General features: G+C 40.3%; 1 protein-coding gene across 8 annotated transcripts in view; it reads right to left on the bottom strand.

Moving 5' to 3' along the window:
* The window catches only part of syt1a (synaptotagmin Ia), a 189,686-nt gene that overhangs the window by 17,261 nt on the left and 145,818 nt on the right, over window positions 1–26,607 (bottom strand). For 7 of the 8 annotated variants that reach the window (XM_056748126.1, XM_056748122.1, XM_056748125.1 and 4 more), the window contains 7 exons: window positions 22,518–22,690; window positions 19,577–19,702; window positions 15,101–15,268; window positions 14,267–14,434; window positions 12,767–12,884; window positions 5,620–5,753; window positions 384–4,519 (listed from right to left, as the gene is read on the bottom strand). In XM_056748126.1, coding sequence (XP_056604104.1) covers window positions 4,310–4,519; window positions 5,620–5,753; window positions 12,767–12,884; window positions 14,267–14,434; window positions 15,101–15,268; window positions 19,577–19,702; window positions 22,518–22,690 — 1,097 coding nt within the window. In that variant the 3' untranslated portion in view covers window positions 384–4,309. The remainder of the gene's footprint in view (window positions 1–383; window positions 4,520–5,619; window positions 5,754–12,766; window positions 12,885–14,266; window positions 14,435–15,100; window positions 15,269–19,576; window positions 19,703–22,517; window positions 22,691–26,607) is intronic. The other variant, XM_056748129.1, reaches the window with a different exon arrangement.

Below are 26,607 nucleotides of genomic sequence, written 5' to 3'. Positions count from 1 at the left end.
TGGCTCAATAAACTTTTTTATTAAATAAACTTGTTTTAATTAAAATGTTAAAATGCACAAAGGTTCGGTGAGGGGTAAGTTTAGGGGATGTGTTCAGTTCGTTCTTTCTCCCTGAGGTGTAACACATCAGGTGTCAAAAAACGGACTTTCAACGTGACAACCCCTCTGCTGTCATCTATTTTATTATGACCAACATTTGTTATTTAACACCTGAAGGCACACTGGAATGGATCTTTTAAAACCACATTTACTACAAATATAAAACCATAATTCACACTTCTTTATAAAAATACATTCTATGAATTTTTCTCATATTTATGTCTTTTGGAAAAATGATGTATATACATACACATCTATACAAAATATATACTATTGTTACCTACAGATCCATTTTTGTAAAGGACATGGCAATCTTTGGATGTCATTCAATCAGACGCAATTTCCAGTGGAATGATGACCCTTCAAAAACAAGAAAGCTCTTGAGAAATTTCTCTATCAACAGGAAATAAAACATTTTTATTGAACATTTGTGTATATGAAGTTATATAACAACAGTCAGAAACTCCACAGAGTGAATCACTACACAAAGTGAAACGAAATTGTAAAACACCTCATCAAAAATGAAGGTATACACAGCAATATAACTGTCAGCTGGCCGCTTGGGCCAGCAGTATGGCAGGAAAAACACCCCGAACAGTTCTACAAGATTACAGAGAAAATTTCCACACACAAAAATACTCAAGCAGGCAGTTGATATACACAAAGGCAACTAGGATTTCCCTACAGCATCAGATTCTAATTCTTTACACAGCTTTTTCTTGAAAGGTTACATGTGGCTATTTGTCATCGTTGGGGATCGGAATATTGTTTGGGATTTTTCGTAGTTGGCGCTTATTGGGTGCAGTTGTCAGAGCTTTTGGCGTGCTTTAGTAAGCTCGAGAAAAAGATAGCATTGCCTTGCAGGGCTAGAAATGGCTTTTCATACTACTTTACAAACCTCTGAAGTGCAATAAGCAATGCTTTCTTTCACTGTTCTATATGTCCAGTTCTGGATGTTTTATTGACGGGTAGACACACCTGATACTACAATCACCCTTTTGCTAAGAAATAAATAGATTACTGTAATAATTCTGGAAAACGTCATTTTAACCTTGTTTTTTAAACAAGCTTTGTATATTTATTAAGATATTGTAGATAAATGAGAGTAGATAAGGTAACATAGGAGTTGCTTCAGTAGAGTAATAATTTGTACCTATAGTTGCGAGTATACGTTAAAGATGTCTGGAGTCCTCCTCCAGGTTAAATCTCTCCGACAAGGTAAGAAATCATATTCAGCTATGAATGAAACACATGAATCAATATTTATTGCAACATTGAAATGAAAGTGCCAACCATACTTGGTCCCACAAGAAGAAGTAAAAACAAAACACACAGTCCATACTGTACATTCTGATTTCCATAATAAATATAAAATGGTGTTCAATAGGGCACTAAAGGAACAATAACCAGATAATAGTCATGAGTGTTATTATAACAGCGGTAACAAAATGGTACAGCCAATCATTAATAGTACAACATATAAGTTTCAATAACAAGATACAGTTCTCTTATATCCATGGTGATGAAGAAATTATATCAGGACAAATATAAAAATATATACACCTATTTTGGATGGGTATGGATTTTAATACATGTATATCTTTATTTATATATAGAAATTCTCATGTTTAGATTACATCCTAAACTTTTACCCGAATATTTGGATGGTCGGATCTGTGTGCAGGAAAAAACGGGGAAAAGAAATGGAGGAATCCCGAACGGGTTTACACACCTTGAGCTCCACACTACACACAATGTGTTGCGACCTAACTAGACTATGGTCTATGGAATACGTTTCACTGTATAGGGTTTTATTTTTTTGTGATTTTTGTCCCCCCATTTGAACACTAGGGTATGAACATACACATATTGCACAGTGCTCAACATAATGCTGTGTGAATCGACCCTTGCGCTTGGAATCGTCTTGTCGTCGCGCCGGCCCGCGGTTATTAGAAACTGACGATGCTTGACTGATGTGCTTTCTTTAATTCATTTGCACTCCGTTTATGCAATAGAGGAATGGTAGCACAACATCACTATAGTACAAGGTGGTCGCTACTTACTGAGAACTACAACGCTACGCACACACCGCAGTCACAGTGATACACAAAGCAGTCTCTAAAGACTCCTATGGAAAGACAAATAGCTTTTTTTCTTCTTTTTAGTTTTAAGGAACAGTGCTATCACCTACATAGTAACATTGAAAACAATTAGCAACTCCGTCTGAAGCTAGCATCTAGTGTACACAAGAGGTTCCTCCGAGATAACTCATGGTTTTAATGGATTAAACTCTTATTCACCCTCTTGTTAGACCCGTAGTAAAGGACATTAGAATATAACGTAATCACCTGTGCAGACCATTAACTTCTACGGTTATTGTTAAAAATTGGCTAATGCTTGTGGTGTTAAACTTGCCCTTTGTTGCTTTCGTGTGGTTTTGATTGAATAGACTGTGCAAGCTGAGCTCTTGGACGCAAGTTGGAGCTCATTTTCCAACCTGATGTCCAACATGAAACTAACATTGTTGCCTTGAAGCAACTGTCGTTTTATAGATGGTACAGTGCAAAACAGTAGCCACAGGGGGAAAGGATTGGCAGTTAAGCATGGCTAACTCTATTGTCACTGTCAGAAGGCAACAAAAAGCAAGACTGCTGTTTAGGGCACCATTGTGGCCAAAATACATTGTTCCTCAATGAACCAAAGCTACAACCACTATTCTAAGTGTAGTGTGCATGGAGGGAGGGGTCACGTACACTTGGTACCTCCCTGAAAAGAATGGCAGTGTTTAAAAGCTCGCCTCTCCTCCGCCAACGTCGTATAATACGTTGACTCAACTGGACTGACCACTTCAAATGTGCCGGTCCCTCAAAGGTTGATTACCTTTTGATTGAAGGCAAGGGAGTCTTTTGAAATAGACGCCCCGGTGTAAATAGAACTCCCCCCCCCGTTACCCAGCCTTTAGCAAAGATCGTAAAAAAAATCATGCAGTTACCAAAAATATTCAGGCGACTTGACTTAATCTAAAAAGTAGTAGTCCTATAACTAGAGTCAAAACTCCTGCTTTCGATTTTTGGAGGCTGAAGCGTAAATCCTCAACAGAACAAGACTATTCAAAGGAAATGTTCACAAACACATTGTTAATCAAGCTTCAAGGACACAATGGCTACAGCTTTTGACTGTACCCATAAATTGTCGGTTTCCAGTTTTGTAAAGGAGACAAATTGGATTCGGGAAGATAAAAGGGTTTCAGAAATCAAAAAACAATAAAAAAAGAAGCAAACTGGGGACCCGTTTTACTCAAAGTTAACAGCATCACAATTTGAAGGTCTGTTGGCATGAGAAATTAAAAAAGAAAAGGCCGATTGGTTTTCGTCAAGTAACACTTCCTGTAAATATAGTAGTGTAAGAAGCGAAGCGCACAGGTCCTCAGTTTGAGAAATGAGTACAAAAACGTTGTTACGAAATCATGTGCTTGTATAATTTCCAGCAGCATATTATATTTATTTCATGAAACCATATTAGTTAATGGCCTTTGTGTTGTGTGTGTGTCATGTGTATATCTGTATTTCTTTTTTTAAGTAAACATGAAGCGCAAAATCGTCCTTTACGAAGTGAGTTTACCTCCACTAGCATCTTGCAGATGGAATTCTTTAACTCGTAAATATGTATATATATAGATATAGATCGCATATTTTAGTGGAATGCAATAAGTTAAAATTCTTAAATCCCGTTATATATAATATTGGCTCTTCTATGTCTGCATTTACATAATTTAAAATAGAACATCTTATTAAAAACATTGAGATATACACATATTAGGAAACGGGTAACAACATACAAACACATAAACTAGAAATCTTTTTTGTCTGCATACTGATATATACACCTGTGGTACAATAAATTCCTCCAGTCATGCGCTATCTATACAGATCATATTGCTTAAAAGAATTGGGCATTTGGTTGGGGATTTTAAGGTCATGGATGGCGGTGAAACGATAAAGGAGAGGGAAAAGTTTTTTCGACGTTAAGGATTGGAAACTGACGTGACAACACAACATCTCGAGGAGATGGCTTGTCCAAATACAGAAAATGGCAGTTTTGTAAGACAATAAATAAAAAATGAGGGTGCATGAATCTTTATATCACTGAGGTATTTACACGCACTGGGTAAAGAGCACTACACGGATAGATTTGGGGGTTTTTGGCTGCTCTATTTTTTCTGAGCAGCCAGCTGGGCCTCCACTTCTTCTTCTGGCTTGAGCACGTGCCACTGAGCGATGGGTCTCCTTGGATTGGCCAGCATGTCTGACCAGTGACGGATCTCGGTGCCTGTGCTGTTCAAGCCCACAAACACTTTGCCGATGGCATCGTTCTTGCCAATCTTGTCATAGTCCAGAACAGTTACAACAACTTGTACTTTCTGTAACAGAAATTAAAGAGACACGATTATAGAACGGCGTGCAGCGATTATACAAACTTGTGACTTCATCGTTCATAAGCTTGTGTTGACTTTTTATCAAAAGGAATACATTAGTGACCAAGGTAGCGTGTTTTTTTTTATTTGCACAGTCTTGGTGTATTATTTTAATGGCAGTTTCACCAAAAATATGGTAAACATCTCACCCCGCGTTACTGTGCCTGAGCAACATTCTTCGATCAGCAAAAATACAACAGTTTGCGTCACAGACTATTTTCACAAATACCATCACAATTATCTCAGCGTGAGAGGCGGTTGCAGGGTCTGTTACTTTGTAACAGTGTTGGCCTTTGAAGAGCATGTCGTGAGATACAAAATAAGGCCTCGGAGTGATAACTAGGCGCTAACTTGACTTGCAAACACACAACTTAAGGAAAAAGGTTCGGGTCAAGGGCTTCCTCTGAGTTTGCTCAGAGCCTGATCCGTCTAAGCGTTGAACGCAAGGAGATATGAACATCTTCAAAACATCTTCCTTTGATTATCCTTGGATTCCACTGACCAATGAGAACAACCCTTGGGCCGTTGTTCTCGGGAGCCGGAGCTAATTTGGTATATAATGAAATATTGAGGGATATACAATGAGCCAGGAACTGTTAGTCGAGGAAAGCCGCTTTTAGAAGCGTCCTTTTGAACGGGGAGGTAGGGCTCTCTGGTTAACAGACCTCTAGACACACTTTGCATTCAAAGTAGCTTGCTCGAAGCATAAAATGTATCCTTTGAACCGTGAAATGCTAAATCAATTTGAAGCAATTTTACTTTTATTGCGCTAGCAAGCATTGCATCCTTTTTATTCTCCGACTAATTAGCAACCAAACTTTTTAAAAGCCTCACGCGGAGCTTTATCGCGCTTCCCGAGTTACTCTTTGGGCTTTAGTTGGCCTATTACAGCCGTCTATAAATTTGATGTGCAGGGTTCGTTCAAACAGTAATTGTCGCCAACAGACATGCAAAATGGGATTTGCTCTGGATTGGCTGCTGGCGTATCGGAGCTTGGTTCTGGAGCATTGAGACTCAACGAATTAAGACAGAAGCAAGTTCATTACCTGGATTTGTTCGAATGGCACTTCGAAACTAAAAGACTCGTTGTAGTAAGGGTTGAGGGTGTTCTTTTTGATTGTCGTTTTCTTCTTCTTCAGACGCTTGCCGTTCTGCATCAGGTGGATCTTCACGTAGGGATCTGAAAACATGTAAAAAACATTGTGAAGCTTCTGTGTGTAAGTTAGAGCAGTTCAGTGCAACGGCTGGACAATTCAACGTGTCTTGATAATAGTTCACTTTGAAATACAGTGTCACAGAAGTTTCACAGTGGCAGATTAAAACATAATAATTGGCTGTAAAGTGTCTTAATATGCTGATGTGAAAAAGTTTTTTCATCGTGATAAAAATGGCCAAAATAACATTGATTAAGATTTTGAGCAAAATAATTGTGATGATCATTCGACCCATTATTATGCGGCCCTAACACCACCGAAAACTCTTATCTGCTTAGTTACCGTTGCTGCTTGACACCCACAGCACCATTTAAATCTCCTTTGTGAAGATATTTATTTACACCTTAACTGTGCATGACAATTATGTGCCCTGCTGTATCCCGGAGAAACTGTTCCCGTTGCATTACTGCCATTCAGAAACATCAATCTTTGCCTCAAGATTCTATCCATTCTCTCCGTCTATTGTCTGTTCCCATCATGCATCTCTTATCATCTGTTTACCTCGCCCACTTCTGCCGCATATCCATCTTTCTTAGAATAGCTTTTTGATCGAAAACTCACAACACAAATAAAGGATAAAATATCACAAAATATCAGATTTCACGTCTATACGCCCTCCTATTTCTAAACGGAGGGGACTGTGTATTTATTATGTTAGGCTGTGACTGTAAAGAAGTGGTGATAAGATATTTCATCTGCTTTCCCGGGCATTACAATAAAATGGATGTAGATAGAAGCAGTTATTGAAGTAATATAAAAGATTTCAAAAAGTTTTAAAAACCCTCCCTTGTCCAATATATCATATAAGGCACTCTTTTCTGTACCTCACATAGCTATACTTGTGTGCACAAGGCATTTCGAAAATGTGTTTGTTTTGGCAAAGGATCTTAACAGCTTTTGTTTAAGCGAAAAAAGCCAACGTGGCAAATTCCATAGACACACAGAGTGAGCGAGTGAAAAGTCTGATGCTGAATGTACTGTAGATCTATCAACTTTAGACCAAGTGAAGGGTGTGAAGCATACGGCTGGGGTCATAAGTTTATACTGTACACCTTGCAGAATCTGGAATTACAAACTGACTAATAAAACAATGAAAGTCACAATGGAAGACCTGTGACCTCACCGAATGTGCTTCGTGATATCAAGGCCACACATGGAAAGCTCTAATCCAACTAATTCATTTTATAAGGATGCAATAAGAGCAAAACAGCACCTCCTATTGAACTAATACAAACACTGCATGATTAAAAGCTTTGCTTGATCAATTCATTCGTTGAACTTGAATTTCCCCTCACCAAAAACTATTAATGGTGATGCTTTAAAGCGGTTGCTAGGCAACAGAGAGACTGAGGTTTTGAGGTTGTTTGGGAAATCTGTGTTAATCTCCAAGCCAGAACTTTGTGTTTCAAGGAGTTGGCAGCTCTTGTAACGACTTGTGTTTGTGGTTCATACAGTCACTTGAGAACCCCATCTAAAAGGATACTAAAATCCGAGTGAAAATAAAACTGGCTCATGCTTCTGGTGTGGTATGTTTCATTGGCTCCCACATGTAGACACAAAGTCAAGTACGGTCTACAGACCCGTAGGTGTCTCCTAGTGGTGGACTGCATGTACTGCTCAAAAGCTGCTTTGAAGGACCTACTTCAACCTTATTCATTTTACTTCCTAATTTATATCCGGTGTAACGACTTAAAAATGCTAAGGAAACTTGCGCATTATGTTAACAAATAAAACCTTATTGTAAGGTGTTCCTAATAAATCCTGTTCAGTTCAATATTTTGTTGCAGTGACATTTATAAATAAATAATATTTATAACCAATGCCTCAACTACAACTATACACCTAAAACATAATGAGCCAAAATACAGAGAATGGTAAGCCGCGCTCTATAGAAATAATCGAAATGACATTTATTTCAACAAAAACAACGTGTTTAAACAATAATTTATAGTGTTCTGATGAATTGCCCTCCCTGTAGCTGAATCATAATGGAAACAATCACTAATTATTGGCAAGATCCATGCAGCTATTGTTTCTGATCATTACCCAGAAATCATTCCTTTGAGAATGACTCCCCCATACCAACAATTAACTGAATTATTATCTGAGCCACTTCCACATAAAAAACTTAACAATTGCACACACTGTTTTTCTAGAACAATCAGTAGGGAACTTACTGAGGATTTTGTCAAAAACAGTTTATTTAACAATATAAACCAGAGTCCGACAAAAACCCAGTAATTGACGGTGAAAGCATACTTATCCGCACAATTTTCGCACAGGGTTCGCACAGGGTTGATTGATCTGGCAAACAACCAATTCAACAGGCCAACGATGATACGTGGTGGGAGGTTTGGGGGCTGCAGTTATCACATCGCCAAAACTACAGTCCTCCAAACAAAACTCTCTAAAAAGAGAAATAACACGTTCATTTCAGTAAAGCGTTGGAGTAGTTCATGAAACGTGACTGACAGTTTATAGCCAGCTGTAAGTGGAATGCTAATGGACTAGAGAAAGTTTGTTCTAGGCTGTGGTGGAAATTGTGTGTGCCCTCTGTCTGAATGATGAGAAGTGGCTCTTGGTTCCCAGCAGGTGGGACTGATGCTGATGGTCTGTCTGCTTCTCTGACAGCGGGATGAGATGGACCAGGTGCGACAGAATCAGTGGGGATGGGGGTGGATGGATGGACGAGTCTGAGGCCATTTTTCACAAGTAGTTATGAGACAGATGAGGACTGATTTCTGAATGCTGAGCTGTAAATTTACATGGCGAAAATGTATTCATATATTCACCAGAGCTGTATTGCTTTAGCCGATAAAGCGCAGGTTCAGGAAATGCAGAAACATTTTGAGCTAGATTTCAGTGTTTTTAGGAGCTGTAAATGATTGTTTGTGCATAACATGACTTTAAATGTGAAGGATATAGTCAAGGGAGTTTGTATTTACATACAGACAACCTGGTAAAGATACAAGGAAATGAAGGGGTTGTGTTTTTATTTGCATAATGTGTTTTTCATGGTGTATTCAGTGAATAATAATGTAGGTTTGAACTGTATCCACAAGATTTTGACAAAGTAAAAGCTACATTATTTCTGGTAAAATTGTTTTCTGCCTAAATGGCTTATTATATCAGTAGAAAAAAAAAGATTCAAAAGTGAGCATCCTTATTGTACAGGGCAGAGCACTTAAAGTAAGGGTACAGGACTTTACTGTATCACGTAATGTAATATATCATGTAATATACTACTGTCTGTTTGCGCAAAATGATGAAAATATGAAATATTCACATCCAAAATCGAGTAGAGCTCAGGTACAGGACAAGAAACCATTAAAGAAAAGATTGTGCCTTATGAAGAACTGACTGATTAAAGATTAATAGATTATGGTAACATTAAAAATAGTAAAAGTAAAATTTGTGTTGCTTATCCCTGTAGTTGTTAACAATAAAATGAAAATATGTGTGTCCTGTGGTGTGACCGCACAAAAAAGTATAGTAGTATTTTTATTTTATGTTATTAATATCTATATTTATATTTATAAATTAAAATATCATAATTCATTTCAATAGAAACGCCCACCTGGGCAACGACAGTGACACCTGGAGGGGCGTGATTGGGAGGAACGGCCCCCCTGATCTGAACCCGAGTGGTGTTCTGTTATTGGACTTCTGTGCTTGTTACAGCTTGGCCATAACGAACACCATGTTCAAGCATAAGGGTGTCCATCAGTGCACATGGCACCAGGACACCCTTGGCCGGAGGTCGATGATCGACTTTGTGGTTGTTTCATCTGACCTAAGGACGTATGTCTTGGACACTCGGGTGAAGAGAGGGGCGGAGATGTCAACTGATCACCACCTGGTGGTGAGCTGGATCCGATGGGGCGGGAGGAAGCTGGACAGACTCGGCAGACCCAAACGTACTGTAAGGGTCTGTGTGGAACGTTTGGCCAAATCCCCTGTCAGAGAGATCTTCAACTTCCACCTCCAGCAGAGCTTCGACCAGATCCCAAGGGAGTCTGGAGATATTGAGTCCGAGTGGACCATGTTCTCCACCTCTATTGTCAACGCGGCCACTCGGAGCTGTGGCCGTAAGGTCTCTGGTGCCTGTCGAGGCGGCAATCCCCGAACCCGGTGGTGGACACCGGAAGTAAGGGATGCCGTCAAGCTGAAGAAGGAGTCCTATTGGGCCTGGCTGGCTTGTGGGACTCCCGAGGCAGCTGACAGGTACCGACAGGCCAAGCGGACTGCAGCCCGGGTGGTTGGGGAGGCAAAAACTTGGGCCTGGGAGGAGTTCGGTGATGCCATGGAGAAGGACTATCGGTCGGCCTCGAAGAGATTCTGGTAAACCGTCCGGCGCCTCAGGAGGGGGAAGCAGTGCCCTACCAACGGTGTTTACAGTGGAGGGGGGCAGCTGTTGACCTCGACCGGGGATATCATCAGGCAGTGGAAGGAATACTTCGAGGATCTCCTCAATCCCGCCGTCACGTCTTCCATTGAGGAAGCTGAGGCTGAGGGCTCTGAGGCGGACTCGCCCATCACCCGGGCTGAAGTAACCGAGGTGGTCAAGAAAGTCCTTGGTGGCAGAGCACCGGGGGTGGATGAGATCCGCCCTGAGTACCTCAAGTCTCTGGATGCTGTGGGGTTGTCTTGGCTGACACGTCTCTGCAGCACCGCGTGGCGGTCGGGGACAGTGCCCTTGGACTGGCAGACCGGGGTGGTGGTCCCTCTTTTTAAGAAGGGGAACCGGAGGAGGTGCTCCAACTATTGGGGATCACACTTCTCAGCCTCCCCGGTAAAGTCTATGCCAGGGTACTGGAGAGGAGAATCCGGCCGATGGTAGAACCACAGATTCAGGAGGAACAGTGTGGTTTTCGTCCCGGTCGTGGAACGCTGGACCAGCTCTATACCCTCTCCAGGGTGCTGGAGGGTTCATGGGAGTTTGCCCAACCAATCCACATGTGTTTTGTGGATTTGGAGAAGGCATTCGACTGTGTCCCTCGCGGCATCTTGTGGAGGGTGCTCCGGGAGTATGGGATTCGGGACCCTTTGTTAAGGGCTATCCGGTACGACCGGAGCAGGAGCTTGGTTCGCATTGCCGGCAGCAAGTCAGACTTGTTTCCGGTGCATGTTGGACTCCGGCAGGGCTGCCCTTTGTCGCCGGTTCTGTTCATAATTTTTATGGACAGAATTTTTAGGCGCAGCCAGGGGCCGGAGGGCGTCGGGTTTGGGGACCACATGATTTCATCTCTGCTCTTTACGGATGATGTCGTCATCTGGCCCCATCAGACCAGGACCTTCAGCATGCACTGGGACGGTTTGCAGCCGAGTGTGAAGCGGCTGGGATGAGAATCAGCACCTCCAAATCTGAGGCCATGGTTCTCAGTCGGAAAAGGGTGGCTTGCCCACTTCAGGTAGGTGAAGAGTTCCTGCCTCAAGTGGAGGAGTTCAAGTATCTGGGGGTCTTGTTCACAAGTGAGGGAAGGATGGAACGGGAGATTGACAGACGGATCGGTGCAGCTTCTGCAGTAATGCGGTCGCTGTACTGGTCTGTCCTGGTGAAGAAGGAGCTGAGCCGTAAGGCGAAGCTCTCGATTTACCGGTCAATCTACATTCCTACTCTCACCTATGGTCATGAGCTGTGGGTCATGACCGAAAGAACAAGATCCCGGATACAGGCGGCCGAAATGAGCTTTCTCCGCAGGGTTGCGGGGCGATACCTTAGAGATGCGGAGAGAAGCTCGGTCACTCGGGAGGAGCTCAGAGTAGATCCGCTGCTCCTCCACATCGAGAGGGGCCAGCTGAGGTGGCTCGGGCATCTTTTCCGGATGCCCCCTGGACGCCTTCCCGGGAAGGTGTTCCGGGCATGTCCCACTGGGAGGAGTCCCCGGGCTGGGAACGCCTCGGTGTCCCCCCCGAAGAGCGGAAGTGTCTAGGGAGAGGGAAGTCTGGGCATCCCTGCTTAGACTGCTGCCCCCGCGACCCGGCCCCCGGATAAGCGGAAGAAAATGGATGGATGGATGGAAACGTGTGTAGCTACCGTATAACTACCAACCCCACCATTCTTAAGAACAAAACAACAATGTATTTGTTATAGGGAGGCTCAGAGATTTTTGTATGCAAAACCCAGAAGCGAGTTAGCATTTTTAGGACTTCCGGTTCCATCGCCCCAAAGTCTATGGGCTTTTTGAATGTTTTTTTGGTAAATATTTTCAAGATTTATTCTAGGACATAAAACACACCAATAACAACCCGCTTGTGTTTTTTTGAAGCCTTATTGTGTCGAACAATGGCGGTTGGTAACAAGATGCAAAAAGTGGCTACTTCATTTGGCGTTAGACGTCATCGCGCATATAAAGCTCACAAATAATGCAACATGGGCACAAATCTCTTAAAACGTAGATGAGGATTCATTCACGGAGTAATTATTACCAGGGAACAGATTTTTAAGAAAGTTTGAAAGAGTTTTCGGAGGCTTGGTGGTGGCGACCTTAAGTGTAGTCTGTTTATAGTATCTGTTAGCTTTTAACTTCTGCCGGTTGTATATTGGCAGAACAAACTGGTTCTTAATTTGTATTGATTATCTTGATAAAAAACATGTAAACATCATAAACCCTTTGTTAATCACAGAGCTTATATTTTTGCAATCATCCTAAAGTCTATGGAAAAAATTCATAGGCTTTCGGTCGAGGGAACCAGAGCGGCGCTTACTTTCGGGTTAGCCTACAAAAATACGTCATCTCTAAGGTACTGTATTTGCCCAATGGTTTCACTGATGATTATAAAAAAGACTTTGTAGCTTTACAACAATGTGAAGATAATAGAACACGACTTTATAATAAAGTAAAAGGGCAACTACGATGTATACTGTATGTTGTCATTAAAAAGTTAAAGGAGCTGGTGAAAAAAGACTCCTCAATATGGTCGAACAAAAGCAAAATATTATCCTTGTGCCAGACGCTCGCTTAGAAACTGGACTCACCTGACAGGCCACCAACGTCCATCTTCTTCAGGTTTTTGGCCTCCAGGATGACCACAGTCAGTTTGCCAGCAGTGGGCACGTACCGCAGAGAGAAACAGATGTCACCTAGCTTCTCTTGCTGTGAGTGGTAAAGAATAGTAAAGTTCAGTCAGGGACATCTTTATCAAAGCTTGGAAAACACACTTCAAAAGAACTAAAACCCAGTCTGAATTTAATTCACTGAGTGCATTCTCTAACAAAAATCAATGCTTCTTCAGGAGAGAAAGAAAGAATCATCTCGGAGTAAACCAAATATAGCAGTTAAGCAAACAGATGACAAAAATATGCTTTGTTTTATTTGTTCACTCAACAAGAAAAATAAGCAGAGATGGGAATCAAAATGAATTCATTCTTTAGGGTGTCTACTCTTATTAAGGAGCAAGGCTCTTGAACTGTATAAAGGGCAACCTGATTCATTAAAAACAACATTTTGTTTGTAAAATACATTTTAAATGAACATTTCATTAATATTTCATGAGGCACTCTTATAAATAATGATACAAACAAGTACAACGTATAGAAAACAATAGGCTGGGGGAAAGGTTACAGCACTTTATATTCAAATGGCTCGTGCCATTTACCGCACAATCGATTTTCTGTCAATTAAAAGGTCATCAGCATAAGAAATAACATTTCATAGCTTAATTAAACGAGTCCTACAAGGTAAATAAGTTCAATTAGCTGCCGAGATTCAAAATAACAACAACACAGCCAGACAGAATAATCTCTCTTTCAGTCTTTGGTTGTGCTGAAAAGAGTAACTTTCATTTTTGAGATTAACCAAGAGAACTGAATTGAGTGAAATTGCGCGGAGATCCGATTTTTTGCAGTGGATTTTCATTAAGCTTTTTACAGGCACTTTAAGTGTCACCCTCAGGACACCACTTTAAAGGTCCTTCGGTAAAAGTCAATGTGCTCCAGGTTTCTCAAGCCTTGCTTGACGTGAAGTGCCAGTTCATTGGACGTGGAGTGTTACGATGGCAAAAACTCGCCGCAACCTTACACGCATGTAGATAGCCTTCAACTCCCAGGCATCTGTTGGCATCATAATTAACCTTTACACCGCAGAACCGTGATCAAAAACAAGGTTCCCATAGAAACCCCAGCTTAAATGCTATATTCCATGACATTTACCATGAAAATTGAATCTCCCCAACCAGTGCTTGGAAAGTCACACTTTTTATTAATAAAAGCGTGGCACGGCCCAGCTGATTAACTGACATTTCCAGTGAAGACGGATAACCCTCAAGTCTTTCACCTTACAGTGTAATTTCTATCGCACTCCTGCTAAGTGATGTATTGTGTATAACCTTTAATGTACTGCAATTGGTTTTTGAATCACATCACAAGGATGATTCCAGCAAGTTGTGCGGTCAATAACCATGAAACAGACCAAAAATGTATGACATCATCAGTTTTGGCATGGAAAAAAATACCACATAGACACATCATAGTTCTTACCTCCTCTTTCTCAGCGCTTTGCAGGTCCCTCCATTCCTCGGTCACATGACTGAAATCCACCTTATTCATGGGCACCTTCACGTCTCCGATAGCATCATGCTTGGAGAAGCGATCAAAGTCATATACCGTCATCATCAGAGTTTTGCCTCCCAGCTCAGTGTATGGAACCTGTACAACATAATAGGTAAATATAACTGAATGTCTACCTGGCCGAATGAGACTATAAGACTGTTAAACTATTGTCTGTATGTATGTGTGTGTGTATAAGAGAGAGAGGAAGATGTGATTCTTGATGGTCTCAAATTGAGCTGTTTTTCGGACAAAACTCATTATCCCGATGGACTTGTTCCAACATGGTGACAAACTGCTTGATTTGCCGGGAAAGAGATAAGACCCAAGGGTTGCTATTTTGTCCTTGACGCTATCACACACACCAGCTCTCCAGTCTCTTCATTTCAATAACGGAGGTACTTGTGATTACATGTCAGAGCTTTGGCTACCTCACAGAGTCTTGTTGTGTGAATCGTATCTTGTAGGTCCAACATTGTCAAATTGAGCTAAACAACAAATAAACACGCTGGCTAACCCCAGCAAAGATATGCATTTTTAAATTCAACGCTTCACTTAGCAATAGAAAAAATCGGAGATCTAAATGGGGAAATTGTTCAATTGGATCCGTCTGGCAACATGATGTCTATGAACAATCAAATAAACCAAGTTTCGAGATGATGGAGGACTCATCAACTCTTCTTTGTGTTTAAACTCAGTTACGCTTGTAGCCACTTTGGATGAAAGTATCCGCCAAATTTTTGCATGCAAGTGTCCATGACCTACCTTAAAGGTAAACTGCTCATTGAAAACGGGGTTCAGTGTCTTCCGGTGCACCTTAGTCTCATACTTCTTCTTCTTGTCTGGAAGAAGGTAGACCTTCACGTACGGGTCAGAAGTGCCACCCATATCCATGGCAGGTAGCTCTGCTGCTTGGATGATCCCCACTATGAGCTGGAGGTCGAAGGGCAAAGTTTAAGGTACCATCACAGAGATCTTTAAGAGGAGAGTGAGCTTCTGAACCATCATCCCACCACCATTCCCCAAAGGAGTAAACGATTTTGCAAGAGATTATCTTCTTATTTCTACACAAATAGTGCCACATAGTGTTATGTTTCTCCCATATGCTGACGTACTTCCTTTCGGGTTGCAATACTATTTAAACAGTCCAGGCATTATATAAGTGATGGGATCAGACCATGTCACACGTGGCGCTCCTGCTCCTATCTTCCATCAGCTCTGATAATTGATTGGCCGACCGGCCGGGCTAAGGCCCTGATTGACCTGCCAGTCACCACATCCCCTGCACAGCCTTTTGGGCCAGGAGTCAGTCAATCAAGCTTCCCTCAGCCTCCCATAAAACGCCTGGTTTCCGTGTCTAAGCAGGCATTTGGGCAGCTTTCTCTCTCCTTTCACCTTCTCTCTCACCCTGACCAGCTGTCTCACTCTGATTGTGTTGCCTCGGGAAGGTCTTTAGCCAGAGAGAAGGAAGCTTTTGCCAGGTTCCTTGTTTAGATAGTGGGGTGACAACCACGGTGGCCCATCACAGAACGTTTTTTTTCCAAATGAATGAAAAAGTATTCTCTAGCGATATTTCATTTTGATCAATAAATGGTGGTGGGTTTCAGGTCAGAACGGTTATATGGCAACATAATGCTGTCAACTCACATGAAGAAAGATCTTCTAATCTCTAAAGAAGATACCTCAGACACATTCACAGAGACACATAAACAAACACAAAAATAATAATTTTAAATAATACACGTTAATAAATGAAGGGTTCATTTGCAAAAACAACAACAACAAAAAAGTTGTTTGTTTTATTGTGCATTGTTTTTATCGTTCAAGTAATATCAATCAAACTGTAGCTGGGTTGTTTTGATTAAGTAAAAATAATAAAAAAATAATAAAAACACAATAGAAAAACAAGATTTGTTGAAGAGTTAATCGTTTTTTGCAAATATAATAATACAAAATAAAATAGTACATATTAATATAGTAAGATAAACCAATATAATTATAGAAAACAGTAAATATTACATAATAATGCCCATCTCTGTCACGTCACTGCTTTCGTAAAGCACAAGTAAACACAATTATCACAAAATAAAATTGCCTATTATCTCTTTTATTAATGGGCGCATCTCTCTCTCTTCAGTCATGCCGTATTGCGACAATTTGAGGTGACGGCACGTCTTTGGGATTTCACTGTAGACCTTCCAAGTGTCACCAATCAGACTTCATCAGTGACATTGTGAGGACTAGACAATTAGATTTTGTAACAGAGACCTGCCAGTCTTGAATATTTTACAGGAGAAGATTCGACAAAAGAATTTTCTTTCTTGCATGCATTGATCAAACCTAAACAGAGTTCACACAAACAAACTGTGTTGCATAAGTACCGTCTAGCTGTGAGTTGGATTAAATGGTTGTGGACAACTACAACAGTGTGACTCAAGGTGGATTTGTCTCAAGGAGCTTTGTACATAGACGCGGGGAGGTGAAGGTCTATTTGGTCTTGATGAGACTTTGGCCATAATAACCTTCTCTCGCTCTTCAGGCTACGAAAACCCTCACACAACTCAAAAAGCCAGCAGGCTGATAAGGAACATGCCTGAGAAAACTCTGCGGTATGACTTAACCTCAATGGGTGAAGTGCTAGCAATCTCTCGTCTGAGGGCTGGGAGCCGTCGTCATAAATTACTGTATCGCAGTTTTCTAAGATGAGCTGTTTACCTTTGGTTTGTTATTTCGCAAACCAGCGAGAGGCTTCTGTCCTTAAAACACCTGGGATGCGTGATGCATTAGAAAACCCTGTTCAATCGACACCTCTTTCGGTTTTCATTAATAACATCCACCTTATCAGCACCATGTCTCCCAGAGGAGACGCCTTGAATTCTAAGATATTGTGTTGTGCTGCTTTGTGATTTTCCGCTTCGTTTTGTACTTCTTTCTATTTTTACCTGGTAGCTTACTCAGTGGGGTTGCAAAGATCCATATGGTCTTTAAACAAACCCAGAGTTAAGTTGAGCTCCCTGGAACCTTTCACCTTTTGAAAGGGCAAGAACAGAAGAAAAACGTATCAGACCTCTCTGAAGCGATACTGAATTTAATTTAAGTAGGAATGAGGATACATGAATGTAGGAGCTTGCATCTTTGGGCTTTATCTAGGTCAGGCTGATATGCCGTTGATGTCTTTGCACCTTTCGGGGGTGGATAAAAATAAATACATTTTATTTTCAGGGTTTTCCCTGCATTGAGAAATTGGAGACGGCCGCCTCCGTCAAATGTCTTGCCGCCTCAGACTCTGAGCTGGCTGTGTTTCACTGCTGTTTGTTTTGGATCAAAGTACGTTTAATTTATTAAATGAACATGACGTACATCATTGTTATGTCTTTAACTGTGCAGTTGGATTGAAGAATCAGCGTAAACTGCACACAGCGAGATCGCCAGTATTAACGCACATTGCGTTCGGAAGGATCGCACACAAATGACTCTTTGGACCGATTCATTTAAACTATTGAACTTTTCAGTCACTAGCGAATATAAGAGATCATTGAATCATTTAAAGTGAACCACAGGGACGTGAATGAGCTTTGCTCATTAAGTAAGACTGGTTAATTTAGTTGGCTATTGTGGGCTGAAAATAAAAAAGCTTTATTTGATTAAAAAAACATTTCTGTTAGGTTCAATAAAAGTAATGTTTTATATTACTTAATAATTGTCACTTTCGTCTAATTTTATTAGAACTTTTAATATGTCAAAGTCACTTTGGGTAACCCACTAAAAGGTATGGTAGGCCTTTGTGTGTGTGTGTACAGGATCAGGATGGCACCACCTCCGCCTCATTTTGAGCCAGGAAAAACCCTGATTTGCTGATGTTTTCTTAATAGCGCAAACATTCCAAAAATGTGTGCCGAAGGGAATTTTCAATTTCCCAGGCTGGTATTGTATCCTAGGTAGTGGAGGATGAAGCATCCTATCAAAACCTGGCATATTTTACTGAGACTGTAAAACATCATTCCATCACTGCAATTACTGAGACACCTGATGTCTGGACATAAGCCCAGATTTTCTACATCATTAGATGATCATTTGATGAATAACCACTGCTATGAAAATTTAAAATGTGAGCAAGCATCTCTTTTAAATTACATTCTCATTAGCACCAGTATTCCACAAGTGACAATAGGGCAAAGCAATAATGGGACTAATTTACATATAAAGGTGGGTTGACACTAAAAACAATGACTTCAAAAATTCTTTGAAAGTCTTTTTAATGTATTTCCTAGTTAAACTATTATGCGTGATTATTAAATTAAAGTCAGCATTACAATACTGCGGGCAAATGGTTAGCTATAAATATGTACCTTTACTATGTTTTCAAAGTAAATCTACACTCTCCTTGATAAGGCTATACATCTTTCAATAAACTTAAACAGACATTTGATTGCCCACATTTTGTTACATACCAAAAGAAAGGAACAAATCTCCCAATCATCCTCTAGAACTAGATCTTGTTCTTGAAACTCTGTTTTGCCATGAAGTGAATCTATTGCAAGCCATTTGCCATCATTATGTAATTTCAGCACTACACGTACATTGAAGGAACGAAACCACTATGCTTATAAAAGATATAATTTGTGTGTGTGTGATAGCAGACAATCTGGATCTTGCACATTTAAGTATTTTTTTCTGCTTAGGCCTATTATTGGACAATGCACAGCTTCAGTTATCTGTCACCCCTGTCAAAGTTAAGTACTCTACATCTACTCTAGAAGTCACTCAGCTTTCAAGCCCAGATGATTTTAAGAGGCAACCACTGAATTTGAGTTAAGCTGCTGACTTGAAAACAAGAGAGCACCCTCAGTCAGTGCCGATTCTTACAAAAACCTAACTTCTGGAATGTGTCCTTGACATTCACTGCATTCTGTGAGTTTACAGGATGATGGGCATTATTTCTTAAGTGCTAAGTCTGAATTCTCCTGCCCTCCAGAGATAGCACTTAATAATAGAGCACGGCAACAAAACCGACAGGATAGAAGCGTTGCCAGGGTGCTTTTTATCTTTACCATTTCAGTGTATTTTTAAGCATACACAGTTTATAGTGACATCACTAGAACAGCCATATATACATGTGCTTTATCGGAATGACAGTCGTTTTAAGTTGATGGACAAACAGACTCCACAATCACTATACTTACGAAGAAGACCTCACTAAACACCACACACAGTGACAGTGACGTGGAGACGGCCCCTTACCGTATTCTCTGTGAAATTGTAATCCATGGAGTACTGTAATTTGCCGAGTTTCTCTTGCTCCTTTGGCTCCTCGTCTTTTTCCGTATCCGTCAGCCCTGTTTCCGCATCATCCTCATCCTTAAAGGCCTGAAGGAAACACCCACTAACAGTCAGTCCCTTTGGCCCAGCGCTGGCGCCGCCCGATTGCCCTTGCCAGAGCGCCGGGCCCGCCTTGGACCAGCCTGCTCTTCGACCGCACCTCTACTGGGGGGAGCAAGCACTAAAACACCACAGCGATTAAAAACATGACATGCTTGGGGATGCACTAGACTTGGGCTGTGAACCCCCATCTGCCCTTTGATTTGCTATCTTAGAAAGAGTAGATGCGTTACAAGACGATGATCTTAATGAGTGCAGGCAATCTAGGTTGGTGGAAGGGGCAAGATCAGATGCTCTTGAGAAATACATTCTATGATTCCTTTCTTGTCATTTCAGGCAGAACAATCTCTGGCATCATTGTAAATGGTGCGCCCTAGCTAACCTGAGTCTAAAATGGTGGCGATTGTAAGGTGGTTTGTCATTGTTCGGAAAGCATGCGATTATCGAAGCAAACAGCTCTCAGTTCATTCACTGTGAAAAAGTTGTCTTTCCAAAGGGCAGTCTCGCTCATCGGTAAAACATGCAGGGCATTCACGTTCTTAAGAAGAGTGCTCGTGTCAAGACCCTCATTCTCTGTGACGTGATCTTCCACAGTGTCATGACCCTTAGTTATTGGTGATAATCACCACGTTCATAAAAGCAGTAAGCATCATGCCAGCAGAAGGTGATGGTGGGGAGGATTTCATGTGTACTTTCATGTGTGTCTTATCAGTTGTTGGGTTACTAGTGTGAAAGCAAAAGGCTGAACCAAATTGATATCTCATTTGAGGACCAGACTGTACTAGCTAGTACTCTGCATTCGCTACTCTAGAACCTGCTTTTCAGGTCTTTTCTGCTGAAAAACAGACCAGCATTCATTTTTAGACCGGTTCATGTCGGATAGTGATGTTTTGCTAATTGGCTTTGGTGAATGGTTTGGCAGCATAGCCGTAATGTCACCAACTAAACTTAACTGGTGATGCTAGTCCGCCAGCATGTTTTTTCTGTCCAATTTAGTCTTTAAGTGATTAGTTAAGAAACTAACATACCAAGTTATAGAGACCTGGATGAAAACAACAAATGCTGATCTTTTAAGCAGAGATATAGTAAATACACCATTGAGTTTTTTTCAGTGCAATTGTCTTTTATGGTTGCCCTTTCTGTCTGACTGGGAAAAGTAAAGCATCAAAAACATGTCTTCCAATTAAAGATCAGTCTGTTCATTGTGTCTTGCTTCTTGAACAAATTTGTCCTGCTAATGAGCGGGGTACCGTTCTCCCGCCAGACATTTTTCACTTTTAAAGTTCAGCTCGACCAGATGAGCACTGATAATGTGGCCAAGGGCAGCCCCAAAAAACCCCAAATGCATCAAAAGCAGTGAGGTCTGTACTTTGACAGCCTCCTCAAAGACAAGTTCTTTCAATTGAAAATCTCACAGGGGCCATTTCCTCCAATTTTGGACCTCAAGTGAGAAGTGTGCATACAAAGAGAAATCAAAGTGGTTCAACCTTGCTGAAGCGTACCCGAGTGCAATTTCTCTTTTCATATATATGTGTATATGTAGGGTTACACACATATATATTGCAGAAACATGTACAGTATGCATTGTGACATATATTTTACTCTACTAGAGTAAACCTGTTGTCAAGAGGCTATTAAAGGTCATTGCAGCAGGCTAAAGAAGATCCAACAACAATTGGGAACCTACCGCCAGTGGCAATCCCGAAAAGTCATCAGACAAAACATAGATAAGGAGGACATGGAAGGAAGAGACACAAATTAAAACAACCACACACAAAGGTGACATGAGTCTGGGCACACCAGGAGAAATGACTACAGAGAAGCTCAAAGCTACTTCTGTCGACTATAGAAAAACAAAGTTTTTTGTGTGTCGTTCTAATTGGCTAAATACAAACGAATCTACTCCACCCAAGCCAAAATGTGGGTACGTCTTATAACAGCCTATGGTGGATTGATGGTTTTAGGTACTCTAATATAATTTAGCTGGTTTACCATTCTGGCCAAGCTGGTGTGCCAGCTGGTCTTCGACAACCCAGCTAATTTTCAGCATGGCAAAATATCGAATATACAGATTTTAGTGCAACTAGCTGTTCCAAGTATTAGCAATTTGTTTTTGCACAGAATCTTATGTGACACTGATAAACTGTGACAGTCTGCACCGCCGCTCTGAGTTTTAAAGAGAGTTGTTAATTTTCTGTGACTGTTCTACTTCGTTTTGCTTTGTGCTCGAAAATCAATGTCTCTAATTTGGGATCTGAGTGGTCTTGGCATGGTCTCAAAGCCGGCGTCCTTACACCGCGAATAAAGATGACTTTGTCAATTATTCCGTTAGAAGTGTACTATTGCGAGCTTGTTAATGCAATTAGCATGCTAACTAGGGTTAAAGTGCAAGTGTTCCATATAATTTGTGGGTGTACGGGAAAGTGAGCTGCAATAATGTTCCTTCTCCCATTGTTTTAATTAGCTCCTGTCATTTCTCTGGGTTGATACCACATCATAGCACAACAAATCATATGCAGCGCTAAAAAGACTGTAATTTAAGCTAAATGCAAGAAAAAACAGAAAAACTCAATACTTTAATGAACCGTTAACAAGCCCAGGTTTTCAGCCCTGCAATTCAAGTCAGCTGTGAAACAACACGATCAACAGATGACTCAATCTAGATCAAGCTGTTTTTAGATGATCTTAGTTATAAATTATTGGTATTGTACTGTAATATTCTAATACTTAAACCGATAATTGTTGCATGCAAATACAATCGATTAAACAAGGCCCATGCAAAGTACTAACAAAATATTTTTACCTCGGTTTTGATACCGTCTTTGACGTCCTGCATGTTGATGGCGTTCTTGCCTTTGTCTTTTCCCTTTTTCTTGTTCTTCTTCTTCAAGATCCACTTTTTGCAGACGCAGAAGCAGCAGGAAAAAACTAGTACAATAGCAACGAACGCAATGGCGACGATGGCCCATGATGGCACTGTGTAGAGGAAGACATATGAAAGCACATATGAAAGACAACCTATTGGCAAAGTGTTAGAGTGAAATACAACTGGTAATTGTACATGAAACTAAATTAGGCAAACAGCATAAAGGTTTTGTTCAAATGGATTAGTCATATTCCAATGACTGGAAATAGGCAACACGATCTCACAGGGATTCATAATGTTTGTTATTATGACTGTTTGTTATTTTCTATTTTGAATCCATACAAATCTATTTGTATGTTTTAATAGGAATTGCTTCCACCCCAGTGATGTTAGGTTTAGGGGAGGGGCTTCAATGTTGCGTTTTCCATCATACATTTTTGTATAATTTACATGCCATGAATTCATATGAATCAGCCACCTTGTAAAATATTTACGAATTCCCGAAAGATCAGGTTGAAATAGCTGTAAGTGGATGGTACCCAAATGGCTACAGAGAAAACTTGAACTAGCCATAATCCAAAATATGTCAGGTTGTCTACGATGTATTTTTAGGAACAATGAAGAAACGGAACAATCAAGAAGCAAAAGTGACAGCGAGTTTCAGTTGACACTCTTTGATCAATTGCTAGAGACCTTCATGTCTGCTGCCCGGTCACAGAGGATTAATAATCCTCTTTCAGCTTCAACGCTCTAGTAAGAGTAATCGGCCAATTTTGTTGCCTAGACAGGAGGGCATTGAACACTTGTTATTTCCAGCTAGCTATATCAAAATGCTCTTAGAAGATGGTTTGGGTCTCGAATTGTTATAGCAACTTTGTGCACTTCAGGAGGAACTGTAGAATTTTATTGACCTGTAAAAAACAGTAGTGTGAGACTATGTACTATGAATCGATCATCAAACTGTGTGAAAGTAACTTTTAAAAGATGGACTTTGAAGGTGGAAAAAAAACATTTTCTCTTCCGTTCACGGTTTTATAAATATAGCTCAAGAGTCCAGTGAATGTTGTAAAGGGAGAACAATCGAGGTTCCGCGCTCCACGGCTATTCGACAAGATTAACAGCCTCCTGCCAAAAGAACGAGTGACGCCTCTAAACAGCACAACTAAAACTGCATGCGTCAACAGAGCGTGAGCACAGAGCTGAACCTCACTTTCCCCTCCTCTCCAAACCAACATTTGCTTGGAATAATTGGCAGACAGATGTGGTAGAATCTGATATTCAGACACTCGTGTTCGGTAATTATGGCTTTTGCACTCATCGCAACCAACACCTGGTGAACGAGAAGCAACTTCCAGGGAAAACATGAGCAGATTTTCTACAAAGAGAAGCCAATTTTCCACTCCAGATTTGAATGCGTTTGACTTGCTCTAGGACAATAGAGTCAAGAACTTGTATAAATAATGTCAATGTGCCATCCATAAAAAAAACATCTTGTACATGATATTTGACAAGAATTTCAGCATAAATCTAAGCCTGGAAAAACAACAAATGTTTTTTAATGCATTAATTATTATTAATAATGCAAAACTAGTAAACAATTATGTATTATTAGGTTTGTTATATACATATTTATACCGGTCAGTTAAATTGTATTACATTATAATATAACATAATGTTATATAATGTACAGTAATGTAATATATGACGTAATAATATAATATTGAATTCTTGTATCCGTTTAGTTATATTCTATTGTCTAGAAAGTAAGTAATTATGGAATCTGTTTGGAAAATGTACAATCATTGTCTCATTATATGCAATACAACATAAAATATCTAAAATATAGTTTGTATTATTTCTTTGAATTCTGGGTGAAGACTTATGTTTTGTGATAATCGGTCAATCATTTTTTTCAACATAAACCCAGGCACGACAGTTGGAATTTAGAACATGTTCAATGTCCTGACAGGTTTTATTCCCAATTTGAAACATCTTTTTTTTTCTATTAACATGCTGTGAAGATTTTATATTTGATTTGCCAGGGGAGAAATATTACTAGTCCACGGTAGCATCTCCCTTCTCCCAGGAGAGTTAGACTTGCTAGTGCAGGACATGTTTCCCACAGCAAAGTCCAAACAGAGAGCAAAGAGGAAAGAAAAAGAGTGCGCGAGAGAGGGAGAAATCAATGGGCTGTTGACAAAATCGATAAGCACTTTCCCCCGAGGAAAAACAGTGAGTGATAGTCTAAAGTAAGTTTGGGATCGGCAGCCCACGGCCTGGTCTAGGGGCGAGGTAATAGAGGTGAAGATTTTTTTTCTAGCTAAACACTCTTCATCACTGCTTGATCACATCCATTCCCTAAAAAACATTTGGTTTATGGATTAAAGGAGTAGTTCACTTTCAAAATACATTTTCATGATAATTTACTCACCCCCCATGTCATCCAAGATGTTTATGTTTTTTTTCTTTAGTTAGAAAAGAAATGAAGGTTTTTGATGAAAACATTCCAGGATTTTTCTCCATATAGTGGACTTCAATGGACTCCAAACAGTTGAAGGTCAAAATGACAGTTTCAGTGCAGCATCAAAGGGCTTTAAACGATACCAGACGATGAATAAAGGTCTTATCTAATGTTTTTTTTTTTTTTTATCTGCAATGCGTTCATGACTTCAAATAATACGTCATTACATTGCAAACTTGCACGCTCAACTTGTAAACATTGACTCGGTAGTTCCGCCTACGTCAAGCGTGACCTTTTCAACGTAATTACGCATTATGTGAAGTCATGAACACACATCACAGAACAGAGAAAGGCGAGCATTTCTGTTTATAAAACATATACATATTAAATCATAAGACCTTTATTCCTCGTCTGGTATCGTTTAAATCCCCTAGAAGCTGAACTGAAACTGTCATTTTGACCACAATATGGAGAAAAATCCTGGAATATTTTCATCAAAAAACTTCATTTCTTTTCGACTAAAGAAACAAATACATTGACACAAAGGATGACATGGGGGTGAGTAAATGATCATGAACATTTATTTTGAAAGTGAACTACTCCTTTAACTGTTCAACGGTAAACGTACATTTTGTATCCAGGTGGTGTTTTCACAATTAAGATGAATGTATGGGATCGCTAGTAGGGTTTCTCTCCAATGTTTCCGTAAATCTGCTTTGAAAGCAATTGTCATATTGTATGTAAAAGGCCATATTTTAAAACCAACAAACGGGTTTAAACCTGTGAGTATCAAACCCATTTCACGTGCCATGCGCAACTATTTAAGCTTCAGAGCTATTAGTGAAGGTCAACATAAAATTAAAATAGTCACTATTTCCTCTTTTTTCTATACAGTCGCTTTACACATTCCAGTCAATTTCCGATTAATAAAATCAAAACGCACGGCACTTTTTTTGCTAAACATTCCACTGTAGTTCTTTTGGACAAACAGCATAGAATACAGTTGTAAAATACAATATGAAAAGAGTTTGATGCTTTATTTAAGTATGAATGCTTAATGCATTTTTTATGTTGAATAACTTTTTATTTGATGAGAAATGAAATTGCATTCAGAAAAAACTGCACAGATCTCTGACCGAGCTTTCAAAAAGCTATTTCCAAAGCACCATCATTTCAGCCCTTTTCAAAAAGAGCGAATCTGTCATCTACCTTAAAGGCCACTCTTGTTGGTCAGATGCCCCATCTTCTCTAAAAGCTTGCGGCTTATACCGTAATTGCTCCTGAAGCTTGCCCAGCATCAGACCTCTGACTCACGCCTGTTAAAACCTTCTCTTCAGCCTACACTCTCTTTTTCTCCAACACTGACCGGCATATCAGGCCGCTGGGGGAATAAAGGGCCCCTTTCATCTCTGGGGCTCTACCGCTCAAACCACACAAAGCATTGAGCCATCCTCAGCTCTGACTGGCCAGAGCTCCATCACTACGATTGGAGGACTGTCATTTCACAGATGTGTCTTTAGAATTGTTAATAAATGTCCAAGCTTTGTTTTCCACAAAATGAAAGTG

Source organism: Triplophysa dalaica, chromosome 5 (assembly GCF_015846415.1).
Source record: "Triplophysa dalaica isolate WHDGS20190420 chromosome 5, ASM1584641v1, whole genome shotgun sequence".
NCBI lineage: Eukaryota > Metazoa > Chordata > Actinopteri > Cypriniformes > Nemacheilidae > Triplophysa > Triplophysa dalaica.
The sequence above is the reverse complement of the archived record's forward strand: the minus strand, read 5'-3'. Positions and strand labels throughout refer to the sequence as shown.